This window comes from Chiloscyllium punctatum, chromosome 17, assembly GCF_047496795.1.
Source record: "Chiloscyllium punctatum isolate Juve2018m chromosome 17, sChiPun1.3, whole genome shotgun sequence".
In the NCBI taxonomy this organism is placed as follows: domain Eukaryota; kingdom Metazoa; phylum Chordata; class Chondrichthyes; order Orectolobiformes; family Hemiscylliidae; genus Chiloscyllium; species Chiloscyllium punctatum.
Window position 1 is genome coordinate 56,608,792 of NC_092755.1, and position 18,730 is coordinate 56,627,521.

General features: G+C 45.6%; 1 protein-coding gene across 3 annotated transcripts in view; it reads right to left on the reverse strand.

The window, feature by feature from the left end:
* The window catches only part of LOC140487857 (transmembrane protein 233-like), a 197,853-nt gene extending 179,597 nt beyond the window's left edge, over nt 1–18,256 (reverse strand). For all 3 annotated transcript variants that reach the window (XM_072587205.1, XM_072587202.1, XM_072587203.1), the window contains exon 1: nt 18,033–18,256. In XM_072587205.1, coding sequence (XP_072443306.1) covers nt 18,033–18,209 — 177 coding nt within the window. In that variant the 5' untranslated portion in view covers nt 18,210–18,256. The remainder of the gene's footprint in view (nt 1–18,032) is intronic.
* Between the last annotated feature and the right edge of the window lie 474 nt (nt 18,257–18,730).

The following is an 18,730-nucleotide window of genomic DNA, read 5'->3' on the forward strand; positions in this document are numbered from 1 at the left end:
CCCTGTACAGTTGTAATACCAACACCCTGTCCACTTGTAACATCAACATCCTGTCCAGTTGTAAAACCAACACCCTGTCCAGTTGTAACACCAACACCCTGTCCAGTTGTAACACAAACATCCTGTCCAGGTGTGACTCCAACATCCTGTCCAGTTGGAACATCAACTTCCTGTCCAGTTGTAAAACCAACACCCTGTCCAGTTGCAACACCAACACCCTGTCCAGTTGTAACACCAACACCCTGTCCAGGTGTAACACCAACACCCTGTCCAGGTGTAACACCAACACCCTGTCCAGGTGTAACACCAACACTCTGTCCAGGTGTATCACCAACACTCTGTACAGTTGTAACACCAACACCCTGTAAATTGTAACACCAATACCCCATCCAGTTGTAACACCAACATCCTATCCAGTTGTAACACCAACAACCTGTCCAGTTGTAACACCAACACCCTGTACAACTGTAACACCAACATCCTGTCCAGTTGTAACACCAACACCCTGTCCAGTTGTAACACCAACATCCTGTCCAGTTGTAACACCAACACCCTTCCAGTTGTAACACCAACATCCTGTCCAGGTGTAACACCAACACCCTGTCCAGTTGTAACACCAACGCCCTGTCCAGTTGTAACACCAACGCCCTGTCCAAGTGTAAAACAAACACCCTGTCCAGTTGTATCACCAACACCCTGTCCAGTTGTAACACCAACACCCTGTCCACTTGTAACATCAACTTCCTGTCCAGTTGTAACACCAACATCCTGTCCAGTTGTCACACCAACATCCTATCCAGGTGTAACACCGACACCCTGTCCAGTTGTAACACCAACATCCTGTCCAGTTGTAACACCAACATCCTGTCCAGGTGTGACTCCAACACCCTGTCCAGTTGTAACACCAACACCTTGTCCAGGTGTAAAACCAACACCCTGTCCAGTTGTAACACCAACATCATGTCCAGGTGTAAAACCAACACCCTGTCCAGTTGTAACACCAACACTCTGTCCAGTTGTAACACCAACACCCTGTCCACTTGTAACATCAACTTCCTGTCCAGTTGTAACACCAACATCCTGTCCAGTTGTAACACCAAAACCCTGTCCAGGTGTAAAACCAACATCCTGTCCATTTGTCACACCAACACCCTGTATAATTGTAACACCAACAACCTGTCCAGTTGTAACACCGACACCCTGTACAATTGTAACACCAACATCCTGTCCAGTTGTAACACCAACACCCTTCACAGGTGTAAAACCAACACCCTGTCCAGTTGTAACACAACATCCTTTCCAGTTGTGACTCCAACACCCTGGCCAGGTGTAACACCAACACCCTGTCCAGTTGTAACACCAACACCCTGTCCACTTGTAACATCAACTTCCTGTCCAGTTGTAACACCAACACCCTGTCCAGTTGTAACACCAATGCCGTGTCCAGGTGTAACACCAACATCCTGTCCAGGTGTATCACCAACACCCTGTCCAGTTGCAGCACCAACACTCTGCACAGGTGTAACACCAACACCCTGTCCAGGTGTAACACCAACACTCTGTCCAGGTGTAACACCAACACTCTGTCCAGGTGTATCACCAACACTCTGTACAGTTGTAACACCAACACCCTGTAAATTGTAACACCAATACCCCATCCAGTTGTAACACCAACATCCTATCCAGTTGTAACACCAACAACCTGTCCAGTTGTAACACCAACACCCTGTACAACTGTAACACCAACATCCTGTCCAGTTGTAACACCAACACCCTTCACATGTGTAACACCAACGCCCTGTACAGTTGTAACACCAACACCCTGTCCAAGTGTAAAACCAACACCCTGTCCAGGTGTAACACCAACACCCTGTATAGTTGTAACACCAACACCCTGTCCAGGTGTAACACCAACACCCTGTACAGTTGTAACACCAACATCCTGTCCAGGTGTAACACCAACACTCTGTCCAGTTGTAACACCAACACCCTGTCCAGTTGTAACACCAACACCCTTCCAGTTGTAACACCAACATCCTGTCCAGGTGTAACACCAACACCCTGTCCAGTTGTAACACCAACTTCCTGTCCAGTTGTAACACCAACGCCCTGTCCAAGTGTAAAACAAACACCCTGTCCAGTTGTAACACCAACACCCTGTCCAGTTGTAATACCAACACCCTGTCCACTTGTAACATCAACTTCCTGTCCAGTTGTAACACCAACATCCTGTCCAGTTGTCACACCAACATCCTATCCAGGTGTAACACCGACACCCTGTCCAGGTGTAACACCAACATCCTGTCCAGGTGTAACACCAACACCCTGTCCAGTTGTAACACCAACATCCTGTCCAGGTGTGACTCCAACACCCTGTCCAGTTGTAACACCAACACCTTGTCCATGTGTAAAACCAACACCCTGTCCAGTTGTAACACCAACATCATGTCCAGGTGTAAAACAAACACCCTGTCCAGTTGTAACACCAACACTCTGTCCAGTTGTAACACCAACACCCTGTCCACTTGTAACATCAACTTCCTGTCCAGTTGTAACACCAACACCCTGTCCAGTTGTAACACCAATGCCGTGTCCAGGTGTAACACCAACATCCTGTTCAGTTGTAACACCAACACCCTGTCCAGTTGCAGCACCAACACTCTGCACAGGTGTAACACCAACACCCTGTCCAGTTGTAACACCAACACCCTGTACAATTGTAACACCAACACCCTGTCCAGTTGTAACGCCAACACCATGTATAATTGTAACACCAACAACCTGTCCAGTTGTAACACCAACACCCTGTACAATTGTAACACCAACATCCTGTCCAGGTGTAACACCAACACCCTTCACAGGTGTAAAACCAACACCCTGTCCAGTTGTAACACCAACACCCGTCCAGGTGTAAAACTAACACCCTGTCCAGTTGTAACACCAATACCCTGTCCAGTTGTAACACCAACACCCTGTCCAGTTGTAACACCAACATCCTGTCCAGGTGTAACACCAACACCCTGTCCAGTTGTAACATCAACACCCTGTCCAGTTGTAACACCAACACCCTGTCCAGGTGTAACACCAACACCCTGTACAGGTGTAACACCAATGCCCTGTCCAGTTGTAACACCAACACCCTGTCCAGGTGTAACACCAACACCCTGTACAGTTGTAACACCAACACCTTGTACAGTTGTAACACCAACACCCTGAACAGGTGTAACACCAACACCTTGTACAGGTGTAACAAGTCTTACCTATTTTCCAACTCCTAAGCCTTAGTAATCAAGGCCAATGCTCCATTTGCCTTCTTAATGACTTACTGCACCTCCAAACTAACTCTGACATTTCACACATATGTACTCCCAGATTCTTCTGTGCTCCACTTTTTTGGAGTGTCTCTCTCCATTTAATTAATATCTGGGTTTTGAGTCTTTCTTACAAAGTGCATAACCTCACACATTTCCTGAATTAAACTCCGTCTGCCAAGGTTTTGCCCAATCCCTCAACCCATATGTATCCATATGGAGATCACTCATGTCCTCACCACAACATGTCCTCCCACCTATTGTTGTATCAGCAACAAACTTTGACATGATTTGGAGATGCCGGTGTTGGACTGGGGGTGTACAAACTTTAAAATCATAGAACCCCAGGTTATAATCCAACAGGTTTATTTGGAAGCACTCACTTTCGGAGCGCTGCTCCTTCATCCGCAACCACCTGATGAAGTAGCGGCGCTCCGAAAGCGAGTGTTTCCAAATAGACCTGTTGGACTATAACCTGGGGTTGTGTGCTTTTTAAATTTTGTCAGATAACACCCAATCCCATGTGCAAGTCATTAATATAGATAGTAAATAATTAAGGTACAAGGACCAATCCCCTGTGGTAATCCATTGACTATATCTTTCCAACTTGGAAAAGACCTTGACATATTTAATCTCGACTCCCAGTCTTCTGTGCGTTAACCAATTCTCAATCCATACGAATACATTACCCCCAATAGCAGGAGCGTCTAGCTTGCACAATTACATTTATGTGGAAACTTACTGAATGCCTTCTGAAAATTCAGAAATACCATGACTCTGGATCTGCTTTATCAACCCTGTTGTTATAGTCTCAAAAATGATGGCAAACTTGTCAAACGTGATTTCCCTTCCAGAAAACCGTGTTCACTCTATTTGATTGCATTATACTTTTCTCAATGTCCTTCTATTTATGCTTTACTAATGGACTCCAGCAGTTTCCCAATTGCAGATGTTCGGCTGACTGGTTTTTTGTTTCCTTTCCTTCTTGAACAGGATGGTTACATCCCCCATTTTCTAAACTTCTTGAACTCTCCTGGAATCAAGATATTTTGACCAAGCTTCCACTATCTCTTTCAAACCCTTGGATGCAGACCATCAGATCCTGGTAACTTACTTGCCTTAAGTCCCATTAGCTTGTCAAATACTTTGTTCCTCTGGAGAGGGATCATTACAAGATCTTTCCCCACATTAGCGCCTTGCTGACTTGTTATCTTTGGCATGATTATAGTATGCTCCACTATGAAGGCAGATGCAAATGCCAATTTAAATTACCTACCGTTCCCTATCTCACATTCATTCCCCAGTTTCACCTCCCAAGTACCAACACCTCCTTTAGCCACTCTCTTCCTTTTTATACATTCGCAGAAGCTCTTGCTGCTTGTTTTTATATTTCTTACCAATTTACTTACATATTCAATTTTCCAATTTTTAACTAGCTTTTGGTTGTCTGCTGCTAATTCCTAATAAAATCCTCTGGCCTATTATGTTTTTTTTACTTTGTATGCTTTAGTTTTTGATTGGATACTCTCCTTGAGCATCTTTGTTAACCACAGATGTTTGTCCTTATCATCAGATGCTTCCTTTGGACTGGAATACATTTCTACTGAGCATTGTGAAATATTTGCTTACATGTCTGCCACTGCTTATCCACGGATGCACAGATGTACAGCAAAAACACAGACCTTTCGGTCCACCTCATCCATGCCGACCAGGTATTAAATTAATCTAGTCCCATTTGCCAGCACTTGGTCCATGTCCCTCTAAACCCTTCCTATTCATATACCCATCCAGATGCTTTTTAAATATTGTAACTGTGCCAGCCTCCATCACTTCCTCCAACAGCTCAATCCGTACATGTACCAAGTCCATATTACAGAGGAGGAGGTGCTGGATGTTCGAAAATGCATAAACGTGAATAAATCCCCAGGACCTGATCAGGTCTACCCTAAAACTCTGTAGGAAGCTAGGGAAGTGATTGCTGGGCCTCTTGCTGAGATATTTGTATCATCGATAGTCACAAGTGAGGTGCCAGAAGACTGAAGGTTGGTAAACGTGGTGCCACTGTTTAAGAAAGGTGGTAAGGACAAACCAGGGAACTATAGGCCTCTGAGCCTGACATCGGTGGTTGTTGGAGGGGATCATGAGAAACAATATTTACATGTATTTGGAAAGGCAAGTATTGATTAGGGATAGTCAACATGGCTTTGTGCGTGGGAAATCATGTCTCACTAACCTGACTGAGTTTTTTTTAAAAAGTAACAAAGAGGATTGATGAGGCCAGAGCAGTGGACTTCAGTAAGGCATCCCTGTTACCTATGCCTATCAGATTTGTCCAGTTAATATGCAAATTAAAAACACCCATGAGAAAATGTGGTGTCCTTCTCATATGCCTTCATTATCTCCCAACTTATGCTTTGTTCAACACTGATGCAACTTTTCAAGGGCTTTTAGACAATTTCCACCAGTGATTTCTTTCCCTTGCTATTCGTTATATTTACCCAAACTGATTTCACATTATGATCTATTGCACCCACGTCACTACTCCCCCATTACCATTCCCTCAGTACTGCTCATGCCAATTAGTGTGCCAGTGCATTGGCATCTGGGAAGTCACTGCTGCACAAGGGCTGTGGAGGTCCATGTGATGCAAAAGTAATTAGAGGGAACGTAGCTCACCGCTCTACTGATAGCGTCTTTAATTAACAAAGCTACCCCACCTCTCCTTCCTTTTTGCCTATTCTCCTTGACCCTTCAATATTGTGTTTCCAAGCTTTGTCACCCTGCCACCATGGTGAAAGTGAGGACTGTAGATGCTAGAGATCAGAATTTAGATTAGAGTGGTGCTTGAAAAGCACAGCAAGTCAGGCAGCATCCGAGGAGCAGGAAAATCGACGTTTCGGGCAAAAGCCCTTCATCAGGAATGCCCGAAATGCTGATTTTCCTGCTCCTCGGATGCTGCCTGACCTGCTGTGCTTTTCCAGCACCACTCTAATCTAGACCCTGTCACAATGTCTCCATAATAACTATGAAGCTCTCTCTAAGCTGCAGTTGCTCCAAGGTTCTGTGCACAGCAATGAGTGTCAGTCTGCTGATCGCAGCATTGACTCCCAGTTCCAGAAATCACTGCTGTACGTGGCCCTCATCAGCAGCAAGGACAATTAGACAGAATGCTACTTTTAAGTAACATTCATTTCTATTTGGGCTTCCAACCCATCTATCATATTACAAATTCAGATAGGGAGCCTTCAGCTTTGACTTTCTATCATCACTACTTATTCTAGTTCTGATTTGTGCTGTATCGTTCTGTGTATATTTTCTCCTGCTTCTTATCTCATTCTGGTTCATGATTGGCCCTGTTCTCTCAATTCTTTTTGATTTTTTAAGAAAAATTTCCCTTCAACTGAACAGTTTACCTTCTTTCTTTCTAATTTAGCTATTTTCATTTACCTTTCTCTTTCAAATTTTATCCCCTTTCTTCCGATTCATTCCTTGGACATCCAAGCTGATCATTAGTGAAAGCATCACTTTTGTTTCCCTTAAGCTCCAAGTGCTGAGCTACCATTTCACCTACCCCTGCTTTCTCAGCTCTTCATTTCAAGGCAGCCAATAATTGTTCAGCGCTGCCCTCCAATTAACCATTGTTCATGCTTCCAAGGTACAAAGAGACAAGTTCAGAGATGTCCACGCAAAAAGAATGAATCCCTACCAGCACGCCACTAATATGTGTAGCAAGAGAATTACAAAGGAGTTACAGGCCAGTAAGAAACGAACTTCCAGAACCTTCTGCGATCAGACAGTCCCATTTCTCAGCAGGATTTACTGTTTGAATCTCTCAGCATTTACCAGTGAATATTCTTTCAACATTATAGGTTTGGAGCACCAGCAATCAGTGCAATCCTGTGGATTTCAGTTCTTACATGATGGAGCTCCACGTCTACAATGAGGAGCTGACCGGGCCTGGCAGAACCCAAACTGAGCCTTCGTGAGCAGGTTATTGCTGTGACACTTTGCAGCACTGTCAATGACACCTTCCATCACTTTGCTGATAATTTAGAGTCAATTGGCCAGATTCGATTTGTTCAACTTATTGTGCACAATTGTTCTATAGATGGGGTGGCTCAGTGGTTAGCACTGCCGCCTCACAGCGCCAGGGACCTGGGTTCGATTCCAGGCTCGGATGACTGTCTGTGTAGACACATTCTCCCTGTGTCTGCGTGGGTTTGCTCCAGTGTCCTCCCGCAGGTCAGGTGAATTGGTCATGCTAAATTGCCCGTAGTGTTAGGTGCATTAGTCAGAGGGAAAGGTGTCTGGGTGGGTTACTCTTCGGAAGGTTGGTGTGGGCTTGTTGGGCAGTTTCCACACGGTAGGGAATCTAATCTAATCATGTTCTGGAACAGCTTAGTTCGGGTGCAACAACTTCAGCACAGGTTCTCAGCTCTACAACTGGGAGGTGGTCAAACTACCTCAGTTGTTTAGCATACACATAGTCCTCTGTTGTAATTTCACCAGGTTGCCCCCCTGTGGCATTCTCTCCCACCTGTTTAACCAGAGTCAATCCTGTGATTGAAAAACACTGTTGCTGTCTCTACAAGCATTTCAGGTCAATGACCTTTCATGTTACTATCCATTTAGATTCCCTACAGTGTAGAAACAGGCCCTTTGGCCCAACACGTCCACAACTGACCCTCCAAAGAGTAACCCACCCAGACCCATTCCCTGAACCTATTACTCTACATTTGTCTGTAACTAATGCACTTAACCTACACCTCCCTGAACACTATGGGCAATTTGACATTGGCCAATTCACCTAGCCTTGATGTTTTTGGATTGTGGGAGGGAACCTACACAGATACAGGGATATGTGCAAACTTCACACAGACAGTCACCCGAGGCTGGGATCGAACCTGGTTCCCTGATGGTCCACTTACCTCAGTGTGGTCCAGGTCTTGCTGCAACTTTGAATGGAACTGAACAGCTCAGATTAACAGGCATTGAATTGCAACTTCAACTCTTTCCCTTCCGTGTATAATCCAGTCCAGCAGATATGCCCTTGAGGAGAGGGCCAGCTCAGTCAACTACTGAGCCATTCTCAGTCAGCCAGTTTCATACCAATTTCTACCCTACTGTTGTTAGGATACTGAATGGACTCACAAACTCTTAACATTTGCCTTTATCTGTTTTTGTTTTTGCCGCTGTTTACCTATTGTTTACTATCTTTGCTATTTAACTCTGTGATCTGCCTGCATTGCTCGCAAGACAAAGTTTTTCACTGTGCCTCGATACGTGACAATAAATTCAATTCAATTCAATTCATTGATATTAAAGTCCTCCAACCAGGCTACATAGCTTGCTACCTTGAGATCATCCTGCAATTAGTGTTCAATATGGAGGAGTACTGACTCATCAGTTGAAGGGAGGTGGGAGGTGACAATCTGCAGGAGATTTCCTTGCTCATGTTTGACCTGATGCCATGAGACCTCAGGAATCCCAAGTCAACGCTGAAAATTCCCAGGGCCACTCCCTCCCCATGATAAACTAGTGACACTAAAGTATGGGGCATTGACTGAAAAATATGATTTAGTGAGTCTGTCAGCTTGACAAATCTGAGGTAGGTATTGCACAATTCCCTACAGGTTACTTGTTGCAGAGTTGTAGAGAGCTACAGCACAGAAGCCCTTTGGCCCATTGCATCCACCCTGATCAAAAACAGCCATCATTCTCTTCTAAGGGGTTTAGGGTGTAGCTTTGCTCGCTGAGCTGTAGGTTTGATATCCAGATGTTTCATTACCTGGCTAGGTAACATCGTCAGTGGCGACCTCCAAGTGAAGCGAAGCTGTTGTCTCCTGCTTTCCATTTATATCTTTCTCCTGGATGGGGTTCCTGGGGTTTGTGGTGATGTCATTTCCTGTTTGTTTTCTGAGGGGTTGATAGATGGTATCTAGATCTGTGTTTGTTTATGGCGTTGTGGTTGGAGTGCCAGGCCTCTAGGAATTCTCTGGCATGTCTTTGCTTAGCCTGTCCCAGGATAGATGTGTTGTCCCAGTCGAAATGGTGGTTTTTTTTCATCTGTGTGTAGGGCTACGAGGGAGAGAGGGTCGTGTCTTTTTGTGGCTAGCTGGTGTTCGTGTATCCTGGTGGCTAACTTTCTTCCTATTTGTCCTACGTAGTGTTTGTGGCAGTCCTTGCATGGAATTTTGTAGATGACGTTGGTTTTGTCCATGGGTTGTACTGGGTCTTTTAAGTTTGTTAGTTTTTGTTTGAGTGTGTTGGTGGGTTTGTGTGCTACTAGGATTCCGAGGGGTCTTAGTAGTCTGGCTGTCATTTCTGAAACTTCTTTTATTGTATGGTAAGGTGGTTAGGGTTTCTGGCTGTGTTTGGTCTGCTTGTCGTGGTTTGTTCCTGAGGAATCTGCGCACTGTATTTTTTGAGTATTCGTTCTTCTTGAATACGTTGTACAGGTGGTTCTCCTCTGTTTTCTGAAGTTTGTCTGTGCTGCAGTGTGTGGTGACTCATTGGAATAGTGTTCTGATACAGCTTCGTTTGTATGTGTTGGGATGGTTGCTGGTGTAGTTAAGTATTTGGTCAGTGTTTGTCGGTTTTCTGTATACGCAGGTTTGTAGTTCTCCCTTGTCCTTTCTTTCAACTGTGACGTCCAGAAATGTGAGTTTGGTGTTGGTTTCTTCCTCCTTGGTGAACTTTATGCCTGTGAGGGTGTTGTTGATGATGTTAAATGTCTCTTCTATCTTGTTTCGTTTTGTGACGACAAAGGTGTCATCTACGTAGCGGACCCAGATTTTTGGTTTGATGGTTGGTAGGGCTGTTTGTTCCAGTCTTTGCATTACCGCTTCTGCTATGAATCCCGAGAGCAGAGATCCCATGGGTGTGCCGTTGGTTTGTTTGTAGACGATGTTGTTGAAGGTGAAGTGGGTGGTGAGGCACAGGTCCACTAGCTTCATGATGTTTTCGTTGGTAATGTGATTGATGGTGGTTGGGGTGTGTGTGTGTGTGATGGTCTGTTCTAAGTGTGGTAAGTGTTTCCTTTGCCAGGTCGATGTTGATGGAGGTGAACAGTGCTGTTACATCGAATGGGATCATTGCTTCATCTTCCTCTATTTTGGTGTTTTGATGATTTTTAGGAATTCCTGGGTGGAGTGGATGGAGTGCTGTGACTCTTCAAGTAGGTATTTCAGTCTTGGGTGTAGTTCTTTGGCCAGTCTAAGTTGGTGTTCTGGGTAGTGAGACTATGGGTCTGAGGGGGGGGCTCCTGGTTTGTGGATTTTTGGTAGTCTGTAGAATTGTGGGGTGTTGGTTCAGTCGGGTTTCATTTTTCTGGAATTCCATCTTGTTTAATTGTCCGGAATTGTGTAATTTTCTTAGGAGATATGTAATTTTGTTTCCTAGTTGTGGGCTCAGGTCTAGTGCCACCTGTTGGTAGGTGTACAAAGCTGTATCAGAACACTATTGCAATGAGTCACCACACACTGCAGCACAGACGAACTTCAGAAAACAGAGGAGAACCACCTGTACAACGTATTCAAGAAGAACGGATACTCAACAAATACAGTCGGCAGATTCCTCAGGAACAAACCACGACAAGCAGACCAGACACAGCCAGAAACCCTAACCACCTTACCATATATCAAAGAAGTTTCAGAAATGACAGCCAGACTACTAAGACCCCTCGGAATCCTAGTAGCACACAAACCCACCAACACTCTCAAACAAAAACTAACAAACTTAAAAGACCCAGTACAACCCATGGACAAAACCAACGTCATCTACAAAATTCCATGCAAGGACTGCCACAAACACTACGTAGGACAAACAGGAAGAAAGTTAGCCACCAGGATACCCGAACACCAGCTAGCCACAAAAAGACACGACCCTCTCTCCCTCGTAGCCCTACACACAGATGAAAAAAAACCACCATTTCGACTGGGACAACACATCTATCCTGGGACAGGCTAAGCAAAGACATGCCAGAGAATTCCTGGAGGCCTGGCACTCCAACCACAACGCCATAAACAAACACATAGATCTAGATACCATCTATCAAACCCTCAGAAAATGAACAGGAAATGACATCACCACAAACCCCAGGAACCTCATCCAGGAGAAAGATATAAATAGAAAGCAGGAGACAACAGCTTCGCTTCACTTGGGGTCACCACTGATGATGTTACCTAGCCAGGTAATGAAACGTCTGGATATCAAACCTACAGCTCAGCGAGCAAACCAACATCCTAAACCTCAACCTGAGCTACAAACCTTCACAAACCTTGCAAAATTCTCTTCTAAACCTATTTTCCAGTACTTGGCACACAGCCTTGTATACCTTGTGCAAGTACATATTTAAGTACCTCTTCAATGTGATCCGGGTTCCTGTCTCTACCACCATAACAGGCAGTGAGTTCTGGACACCCACCAGCCTCTGGGTGAAAACGTGTTTCCTAACATCTCCTCTAAACCTGCTGCCCCTGGCCTTAAAATGTGTGGCCCTGGTCATTGACTCTTCACCAAGGGGAAAACTTCCTTGCTACTTACCCTATCTACACCCCATACAATTTTCTACATCTCAATTATGTCCCCCCTCAGTCTCCTCTGCTCTTAGGATACAAACCCCAGTCTGTCTCATCTCTCCATAACTGAAATCTCCAGCCCAGGCACCATCCTGTTAAATTTCCTTTCCACCCTCTCCAGTGCTATCTCATCCCTCCCGTGATGTGGATTCCAGAGCTGCACTCAATGTCTTTGTTGGATCCAGGGCCTACCTCAGTGCCAGGTAATTAATTGAGATGCATCCCTTTTCCACGTTTTTGTATTGGATTATCAGAAATGGATGTCCTGCTTGGCCGCTGGAGCAGGCAGTCACGTTGCTGAGGATCTGGAGTTACGTGTATATCAGACCAGTCAAAGATGGCAGATATCCTACATCAAAAGACATGGGTGAAGCAGATGGGGTTTCACTCTGAGCCAGTAGCTTTGTGATCAACATGATTAAGGCTAGTATTTCGATTCCAGATTTATTTAAATTCCTCCGGTTGCCATGGTGAGATATGAACTTGTGTCAGTGCAGCATCGGTTCAGCCCTCTGAATCCAGCCGCATCACCATGTTGTATTTCCACTTGGGCACAGCCTGTCCTTTGTCACAATGCAGAACATTATGTTACCAGCTTTCTCTCAACAGACTGTCAAAGGAACTCACACTTCTTGTGAGACAGTGAATTGATCTACAAAGGAAACGGTTGCTAAGTGATAACGTGCCAATGGCATTTCTTAATTTGCTCTGTAAGCTGGAGTTTAATGATCTTACCGTAATAAACATTAAGTGAAAATTCCAATGAATATTTCAGTTCAGAAGTGATCATGAGGTTTCAGTACCTCCTAGAGACAGCATCCACCCAGTCGATAAACTTCAATGTCCCAGTTCAAGCCACCTCATAGAATCATAGAGTTGTACAGCACAGAAACAGACCCTTCAGTCCAACACGTCCATGCCAACATTAATCAAGTCCAATTTGCCAGCATTTGGCCCATATCCCTCTAAACCTTTCCTCTTCATATACCCATCCAGGTGCCTTTTTTAAATGCTGTAATTGTACGAGCCTCCACCGCTTCCTGTGGCAGCTCACTCTGTACACTTACTATCTTCTGCGTGAAATGGTTGTTCCCTAGCTCCCTTCTAAGTCCTTCCCCTCTCACCTGAAACATATATCCACTAGTTTTGGACTCCCCCACCCTGGGGAAATGACCTTGGCTATTCACCCGATACACAACCCTCATTATTTATTTATTCATTCATTGTTTTTGGGATGTGACCTGTCGCTGGCTGGGCCAGCATTTATCGTCCGTGCCTAGTTGCCCCTTGAGAAGGTGGTGATGAGCTGCCATCTTGAACTGCTGCAGTCCACCTGCTGTGGGTTGACCCACAATGTCATTAGGGAGGGAATTCCAGGAATTTGACCCAGCGACAGTGAAGGAATGGTGATATATGTCCAAGTCAGGGTGATGAGTGGCTTGGACGACAGCATGCAGGTGGTAGTGTTCCCATGTATCTGCTGCCCTTGCCCTTCTAGATGGAAGCAGTCATGGGTTTAAAAGGTGCTGTCTGAGGATCTCTGGTGAATTTTTGCAGGGCATCTTATAGACAGTACACACTGCTGCTACTGAACGTCATTGGTCGAGGGCGTGAATGTTTGTGAATGTGGTGCCAATTAAGCGGGCTGCTTTGTCCTGGATGGTGTTATTGGAGCTGCACCCATCCAGGCAAATGGGAAGTATTCCATCACACTCCTGACCTGTGCTTTGTAGATGGTGGACAAGCGTCCTAGAGGCAGGAGGTGAGTTACACACCGCAGTATTCCTAGCCTCTGACCTGATCTTGTAACCACAGCATTTATGTGGTGTGTCCAGTTGAGTTTCTGGTCAATGGTAACCCCCAGGATATTGATAGTAGGGGATTCAGTGATGGTAACACCATTAAATGTTAAGGGCAGTGGTTAGATTGTCTCTTGTTGGTGATGATCATAGCCTGGCATTTGATTGGCACAAATGTTACTTGCCATTGTCCAGATCATGTTGCATTTGGACACGGACTGCTTCAGTACCTGAGGATTTGTGAATGATGCTGAATATGATTTTATTAAACCTCGATAAGGGCACCTCTGAGCCTCTGATGCTCCAGGGAAATTAGCTCCAGTCTATTCAGCCTGTCCCTATAGCTCAAACCCTCCTACCTTGGCAACATCCTTGCAAATTGTTTCTGAACCCTTTCAAGTTTCACAACATTCCTCCGATAGCAGAAAGATCAGATTTGCACATAGTACTCCAAAAGTGGCCTAGCCAATATCCTATACAGCCTCAACATGACCTCCAATTCCTATACTCAGTGCACTGACCAATAAAGGCAAGCATACCAAACACCTTCATCACTATTCTATCTACCTGGGACTACACTTTCAAGGAGCTATGAACCTGCACTCTTTGTTCAGTATAACTCTCCAGGCCCCTGCCATTAGGTGTGTAAGTCCTGCCTTGACTGGCCTTACCAATAGCCTTCCAAGCTTCACTTGGAAGCGCTTTAACCCTAATCCTAACAAAGCACTTACTCAGATGGGCAATGATACAGGCAGATAACATGCAAATACTCAGAGGAGGAGCATGAGTCCAGTACAGGCAGATGGTTTTGAGTCAGACAGAGACACAAGCAGGTGGTCCTGAGTCAAGTAGAGAGGGGTGGTGAACAGCACCAAGGGTTGCTAGCACCAACTGGGTCAGTGTACAGGCAAATGGACTGACTAATCGCATAATCTAATAATTAGACCTATAACAGGAGCCAAACTGTTAAAGTGAGAGGTGGGCAGTACTGAGTCAGACAGAGGCTGATTGCACTGGAACGAGTAAAGATATGACTGTATAATTAATAGACACACAGAGTCAGGGAGTTTTATTCATCTTCCATAACATTCACTTGATGGAAAAGAAGGAGAATGTCAAATGTCAGGTATTCAGCAGAGATGTACATCAGATGAAAATCATAGAATTCCCTACAGTTTGAAAACAGGCCATTTGGCCCAACAAGTCCACACTAACCCCAAAAAAGAGTATCCAACCTAGACCCATTCCCCATATCACTTCACATTTGTCCTGACTAATGCACCGAACCTACAGGCCCCTGAATGCTGTGGGCAGTTTAGCATGGCCGATCCACCTGACCTACACATCTTTGGACTGTGGGAGGAAACCGGAGCACCTTCGGGGAACCCACGCAGACACAGGGAGAACGTGCAAACTCCACACAGTTGCCTGAGGTTGGAATCAAACCTGGATCCCTGGTGCTATGAGGCAGCAGTGCTAACCACTGAGCCACTGAAGTAGGAGTGAGGCTGTTTGAGGCATGCTCCAATGTGTACTGAGCAAAAATAATAAAGTTAAACTAGAAGAAAGGAGAGGAGAGCCAGGTTGGTTAGAATGAGCTGGAGGACATGGAATGGGCACATTATCAGAGTATTAGTTGCCGGTTTACCACTGTCAGGGAACATTGATTGCAGGTGAAAAGCATGATGTCAAGGGTGGTGTAAAGTCAGGAGCAGGTACCAGAAACCACTCAGTGCAACCTTCAGACCACAGGAATTACATCAAAGAGTAGCTATTGGAAGCTTCTGCAAGAATGCCAATTGTATCAATGCGTATACATCCTTCTCTTCAAGGAGTCAATCCAGGTGTTGTTCTGGAGTAGTTTTAGTAATCCCATCCTTAAAGTGACAGGCATACAGCATTCAGCACTCCAACGACAATGGATTAGTCTGTGGCTCTGTACCTAAGGGCATGTTAATGGACTATCATGTATGGATGAGATGTGAAATTAAGACCCGCCATGGCAATTTGAGAATTCAAATTCAGTTTTGAAAAATCCTGGAAATTTAGAAAAAACGATGCTGCTGGCAATTAAGTTGTCGGACTGTCTTAAAAATCCAGCTGGGTTTACTAATGCTGTTCAGGAAGGTTCGCCTTCCATCCATAGCTGGCCTGGCGTGTGCTGTGCATCAGCTTTGGTTCTGTGCAGCACTCTTCCCTCTGCTCAAGAAGCCTGTGGGTTCGAGCCCCACTGCAGAGTATTAACCATGTGATCCAGGCTGACACTGCTGCAGGGGTCTTGTCATTCAGGTGTCATGGCAGCTAAACTGCCTGCCCTCTGAACTGGATGTGAAAGACCACTGGCATTTTTTGAAGAGTAGAGAAGACATCGCTGACCGACATTTATGCCTTAGTCAATACCGGCAGTGATTTGGCCTTTTTCTTGAGGAACGTCGTATTGATTTCTGATTGGTCGAGGGATGTGAGCATCATTGGCAAGACCTACATTGTCCATACCTAATTACCCTTGAGAGTGCAGTGCAATGCACCCAGGATGCAACAACAAAGGGAGCTCCTGGATTTTCATCAAAGGACAGTGTCGAAATGGTGATGTAGTTTCAAGTCAGGATGGTATATGATGTGGGGGGAGCTTGCAGGTCATGGTGTTCTCATCTGCTCTCTGCTCCTTCTGGGTGGTAAAACCCATGGATTTGAAAGGTGCTGCCAAAGATGGTTTTGCAAGTTATTGTCATCCGTTTTGTAGATGGTACACACTGCTTTCACCATATGTCAGGAGTGCATTAATTGAATGTTTAAAGTGGTGGATAATGTAGCAAGCAGACAGACTGCTTTGTCCCAGATGGTGTCAAACTTCTTGAGTGTTGTTGGAGCTGCACTCATCCAGGCAAGTGGGGAGTATTCCATCACACACCTCACTTGTGCCTTGGAGATGGTGAACAGACCTCATGGAGTCAGCTGAGTCCCTGCTGGGCTCCCAGAGAGTTGATCTCCTTTTGTAGTTGTAGCTTAGCTCTGGCCAGTAGTAACTCCATGATGTTGATTGTCAGCATTGAAAATGCATTTAAATTGCAAGGAGAGATGGCTAGTTTCTCTCTTGTTGGACAAAATCACAACCTGGCATGATTAGTACTTAACCCAAACCTGAAAGGTCAGCCTTCAGGTCAGCACAGTGGTGGCACAGTGACTCAGTGGTTAGCACTGCTGCCTCACAGGGGACCAGGCTCAGCCCCACCCTTGGGTGACTGTGTATGTGGAGTTTGCACATTCACCCTGTGTTTGTGTGGGGTGTCCTCTGGATGCTCTGGTTTCCTCCCACAGTCCAAAGCTGTGCAGGTTAGGTGGATTGACCATGGGAAATGCAGGGTGTCAGGGATAGGGTCTGGGTGGGATGCCCTTTGGCGGGCTGGTGTGGACTCAATGGGTCGAATGACCTGCTTCCACACTGTAGGGATTCTATGAAACCCTTCTATTGTAAGTCCCATCTGCCCCAGAGCTTTGTAATAATGTGTCTGAATACAGTTGATTAGAAAATGACTTCCTGCAGAGCTCTCCTGGGCTGAGATGATTGGGTTCCAGGAACCGTGAACAGCTTTTGGTGGGATTCTAGTCAGTGGAGCTTCCCTCTCCATGACCATTGACTTCCAAGCTTATTCATACTGCTTGATGCCACGTGGGCTCAGACACCATCTCGTTGTCCGAGGCAGTCACTCTCAACTCACATTGGAGGATCAATCATAGAAGACCAATAGAGTGGGGTCTTCAGTTTAAGCCTCGATAATGATAACTGGAGAGCTGACCACTCATCTGTCTACAGAGTGTACCAGACTAATTATACTTTGGTGATGCTGGAGGCAGTTTCACACAGTATGGGGACAACATTAGAGCAATGAGTACACATCCAAAGCACTTTCTTGACTGTTGCATGTCAAGTTGGGATATCCTGGGGTTCAGGTACGGTGTGAAGGCAATTCCCCCCACCCACCCCGTGTTATCCCAACCCACACAAGAGCAGTCCACCTGGAACAGCCGCGAGAAGTTGCAGTCAATGACTATTAGCGGGGTGACTTGTCCAGGCTGGAGTACACAACCAGAGAGGGGTTCTCCAGCGCCTGGGGAAATCCCAGGAATCTGCAGATCGCCCGTGAACTCCGGGTGACCACTCCGGCCAAGACAAGCTCCAGGAGGTGAGAAACTAGCGCCAAAGGATGTCTACAATTCCCAACCTGTCACGGTCTGAAACTTTTACAGACTCTTGCTTTACAGAAACACACTCGGGGATGACTTGTGTGTGTGAGAGAGAGACCAGTGATCACAGGGCGCTCTCAGAGCTGTTGTTCACTCACCATCATCGAAAAGACGAACGCCACGATGTTAATGGGATAAGACGGACAGAAACAGGAGAATATGGTGAGGAAGATATATTTCGGGGACATCTCCTGCTGCGCTTCATTCTCAGGGTCTGCCGCTGGACTTTCTTCTAAAGATTCCTTGAGGTCCGCTTTGATGGCCGCCTGAGACATCGGGGCAGCTTCGGCTGAGCCCAGGAGGGGCTGGTGCTGAGCTCGGACTCACTCTGAGCACTGGGGGGGGGGGGGCTCGGCGTCAAACTGCTCCCGAGTCAGCTCTGACCACTGGCCACCTGTCAGCTCCTGGCAACTGCAGCCCCGATTCACATGACCACTCTGCACTGGATATACTCCCAGTCTTTATTTATTACCTATAACCATTGGGGTATACTGTATTCATCTGTCACCCCTGATAACCAGCGTCTCGTAACCTCTCACCCTCCGGAATTAGTGTTTAATAATAATATTTGTTAATCCATGGCCACTTGGAACTAGAGTTTATTATTAATTTTGCTAACTTTCACACCCTCTGTAACCTTAACCTGATTATTGTTTGCTAATTTCATACCCTCTGTAATTAGTGATTACTGGTAATCATGATTTAGATTAGATTACATTACAGTGTGGAAACAGGCCCTTCGGCCCAACAAGTCCACACTGACCCGCCGAAGCGCAACCCACCCATACCCCTAACT